Source organism: Dichomitus squalens, assembly GCF_000275845.1.
Source record: "Dichomitus squalens LYAD-421 SS1 unplaced genomic scaffold DICSQscaffold_18, whole genome shotgun sequence".
Lineage (NCBI taxonomy): Eukaryota > Fungi > Basidiomycota > Agaricomycetes > Polyporales > Polyporaceae > Dichomitus > Dichomitus squalens.
Genome location: NW_006766900.1, coordinates 534,312 through 538,671, shown reverse-complemented (window position 1 = coordinate 538,671; position 4,360 = coordinate 534,312). Strand labels below are relative to the sequence as shown.

Here is a 4,360-nt window from a genome sequence, read left to right as displayed (position 1 = left end):
TCAAGGACGAGTTGGTACACACGGCAAGGCCCATCGCTTCTCTGGAGGACCTCATCACCGTCTCCTCCGACATCGACGTCCGTGTCCGCCAACGCCGTGCCGAACGGGATCGTCAGCGCGGACGCACCACCGCTCCCACCACCGCGACAAAGCCGGCTGTACCGCTGCACACCACCCCCTTCACGCCGCCTACTAGAGACCCAAACGCGATGGACATCGACGCGACCTGTACGCGCGAAGAGTTCAACCGCCTCATGCGCGGCAAGTGCTATGGTTGCGGCTCTACGGCGCACGTCAAGAAGGACGGCGGCCACGATCGGGACATCTGTGGCTACTGTCGCCGCGTAGGGCACCGCGAGACGGTATGCATGGACAAGTTCCTGAAGAAGCCCCGCTCGCAGAAGCTTGCTGCAACGGAGGAGGGACCCGAGGAGCCTCAGGTCGCAGCGTCGACGTCGACGTCTGCAGATGCCGGAGCGACCAATGCCCTCATCGCCCAGCTCATGGAGCAGCAGAAGGCCCTCGCCGACCAGCTTGCCTCTCTGCAGAAGTCTTTTTAGAGCGGGCGCGCGCGAAAGCTGCCGCAGCGGCGCCCTCCAGTACGAGTACGGACTCTTCACCTCCCCAGATCCCTGACCCCTGCCTGTACGATAGTGTTAGTTTGTGTATCATCCCCGAATTGAACCCGTCTAGCTCGCATTTCCGCGTCAGTGTGATACTCAAAGGCAGAAACCGTAGTGTACGTTCCGCAGCTATGATAGACAGTGGGGCAACGGCCCTTTTCATCAGCCACCGTTTCGTAAAGAAGAACAATGTTTACTTACATAGACTAGCTAGAGACATTCCCCTCTACAACATCGATGGCTCCAAGAACAGCGCAGGCAGCATCTCCCATTACGTTAGATTACAAGTACTTATGGGCGACTACACGGAATGGCTCGAGTTCTTAGTTACAGATCTGGGCCCCGAAGACGTCGTATTAGGCTTACCTTGGCTTCGCAGGGTCAATCCGGACATTGACCGGCAGGAGGGCACCATGGAGGTTGGTGCGGAGGAAATGGAGGCCGAGGCGGAATGGAAACCTGGTATTGAGCGGATCGCCGCCAACCGGGTGCAGCGAAGGAAGTGGTGGAAGGCCAAGGTTCTGGAGGACACAACCAAGGAGTTATGGTGCGCCGCTGGGTACACCTACTCCACGGAACTCGCACAGAAGGCCAACCAGGACAAGCCCAAACGCACGTTCGAGGAGATCGTCCCTGAAGAGTACCGACAGTACTCGAAGGTCTTCTCTGAGACCGAATTGGAGCACCTTCCAGAACACAAGCCGTATGACCATGCCATCGACCTCAAACCTGATGCCCCAGAAACTCTACGCTCCAAGGCCTACCCGATGTCGCCTAACGAGCAGGAGGAGGTTGATCGGTTCCTCGAGGAAAACCTTCGGAAAGGCTACATCGTCCCCTCCAAGTCCCCGATGGCGTCCCCGGTCTTCTTTGTGAAGAAGAAGGATGGCAAGCTTCGCCTAGTCCAGGACTATCGCAAGCTCAACGAGATCACGGTGAAGAATCGGTACCCTCTCCCCCCCGCGTCGGACATCATCAGTCGCCTGCGCCAGGCCAAGTACTTCACCAAGTTTGACGTTCGTTGGGGCTACCACAACGTCCGCATCAAGGAGGGCAATGAATGGAAAGCCGCGTTTACGGTCCACGATCGAGGCCTATTCGAACCACGGGTTATGCTGTTCGGACTTACCAACTCCCCTGCCACGTTCCAAGCCCTGATGAACTCGATCTTCGCTGACCTGATCGCCACAGGGAAAGTTGCAGTCTACCTAGACGACATCCTCATCTTCAGCACAACCCTCGAAGAGCACCGTGCCGTAACTCACGAGGTGCTGAAGCCACTTCAGGAGCACGATCTCTACCTGCGACCGGAGAAGTGCGAGTTCGAGAAGACAGAGGTAGAGTACCTCGGCCTGATCATCCGTGAAGGCGAAGTGGCCACGGACCCGGTCAAGGTCGAACCTGCGCGACCTGCGCGGCTTCCTAGGGTTTGCCAACTTCTACCGTTGATTCATCCGGGACTTCTCTAAGCTCGCGAGACCGCTCAACGGCCTGACTAAGAAGGACGTTCCCTGGACCTGGGGAACTGCATAGCGACTCGCCTTCCAAGCCCTCAAGGATGCGTTTACGAGTGAACCCGTGCTCATCTCCTGGGATCCGGCTCGGCCCACACCGATCGAAGTGGACGCCTCCGGCTTTGCGACCGGAGGTGTGCTACTCCAGAAGCTGGGCGACGACCTCTGGCATCCGGTGGCCTACCGATCGGAGTTGATGGCTGAAGCGGAACTGTCGTGGCGACTAGGCGCGTAGACTCGGGTCGATGTTTGGCGACGATCCCGTAGGCGAGCGGCAAGGAGCCGAAAGGGAAAAGAGAGAGAGGGAGAGGGATAAACGCAACAAGAAACTCGACGGGGCAGAGCGGAGGTCGGCACGAGGGCACAAGACCTACGAAAGCTAGTCTTCACGCAGACAGCGACAGACTAGTCCCAATGACCAAGTTATACATTAGCACTCAAAGGGAAATACAACACTATGGCCACTCACCTAGTCCCAATGACCAAGAGGTCGAGATGGGGACTAGGGAGCGCCTAAGGGGGTCCTTATATACTAGAGGGGCTGCTTAGCAACCAAAGACAAGGCGCGAGAGCGAGGCAGTGAAGATGACAAAGGAAGAACAAAGGGCGAGAAAGAAAAGGCAAGGGCATGGCGATCACGGGAACGTAGCATGCGGTGGTGGGAACGTATCTGCAGTATCCACACTGGGATGGGCTAGGAAAGGAAATGGTCCGGAAATGGAAGGTGGGCGTCAAAGGCAAAAGAATGGGCGGCAAAAAGGGGCGTCTGTCCAACGTCCGTGACACTAACCAAACCCAAACCCAAACCCTAACAGTGCTAAATTGGGCGTCAGAGCGCGGACGGAAACGTCACGTGTGAGGGGTAAGAGAGGGTTGATCCCCACAAGGGCTATTTGCCCTTTGGGTTATAACCCTTGTTGTACTATCACGACCCCAGCGTTCGGACAACTGAGCGCCCAGTACAACTGTTTGCCACGTCGCTCCCTCCCCTCTGCGGTGATAATCATGTAAATTCGTAGGATCATGCATCTACCATGATAGAACACACTTGAGAAATATGAAAGCACTCTGTTCAGAAGTGAGAGGACGGAAGGGCGAGGAGTGGGTCTTGACCCCAGTGTTCGGACATTTCTCCGCGGAGTGGTCACGAAAAGTCACATATGCCGAGAACTGCCAGTTAAGACTCCAACCCGAGTGCGCAGATTCGCGCGCACAGGCGCTCGAGCGGAGATTGACAATGAAGGACCATCTTGTGGCGCAGGGTCACGCTTGATGGCTGGTATTCTACCGCACATCTTCTGTACCTCAAATACCTTCGGAAAAATATGCATCATATACAGGATTCCTAGGAAACGGTGCCAAAATTTTTCGGGAATGAGCGCTCGACAAGGAAGCTGGACCAACATTGCACATGGCTCATCTGCTGAACCTCTTCCTGCTACCTGTCACAGCCGACGAGCTGTGCCACTAGACAAACAAAGACAAGCTTACTTGTGAAGGGGTTGGTGCTGGGGAGCGAAGCAACCACAAGTGACACAGCAAGAGATGAGGTAGGCAAGTATATTCCCTAGACTAGAAGGGGTAGTAGAAGGTAGGGCTGCTAGCTACCTACAGAGGAGATGGGGGATCGACGAGAAGATCAAGTCTGAGGTTCCCTGCCTCAGACTCCCTACTATATATACTAATACAACGGTGCACAGACCAGGTACCTATTGACCATCATTTGGTCAGAGTTCTCTGCCTCATGTCCTGCCTCATGGTGGCTTTACAACTAATATCTGAGTTGTACCGAGTCTGGACCCCTTCCAATGAGTAAGCGCTCCTGCTGTCACATCAGTCACCTGCCAGTGAGTGAGGATGGGCGCTCCTGGCCGTCACGAGGTCTGGGGTTCAATCCTGGCCCCTCCACTTTCCGATACAAGTTGTCCGTGGTCAAGGTGAGCGTCTGTCCCAGTACACATGACCCCCAGGTCACGTGGCACGAGAAAACTGTGACACTACCCCCTCTTCAAGGTCTGAGCTCCTGCGAAGCGTTCAAACCAGATATTGCGTTGAAACTCCCGGACAACTGGTCGTGGATTGTTGAGAGCGATTGGCTGCGGTGCATTTGGATGAAGGGCATGGAATTCATCGAGTAGTTCCTTCACATATTTGACATTGCGTACAGGCTCCCAAGTTGCTTCAGAGACGTCATAGCCTGCCCATTTGACGAAGTATTGCACG

The 4,360-nt window shown here is 55.5% G+C and overlaps 1 protein-coding gene across 1 annotated transcript; it reads left to right on the top strand.

The window, feature by feature from the left end:
- Positions 1-11: 11 nt before the first annotated feature.
- DICSQDRAFT_170924 (uncharacterized protein) lies at positions 12-560 on the top strand (the record flags this gene model as incomplete). Its single annotated transcript, XM_007366553.1, has 1 exon — positions 12-560. A coding segment is annotated over one exon (549 nt), but the record flags the coding sequence as incomplete, so codon positions are not given.
- Between the last annotated feature and the right edge of the window lie 3,800 nt (positions 561-4,360).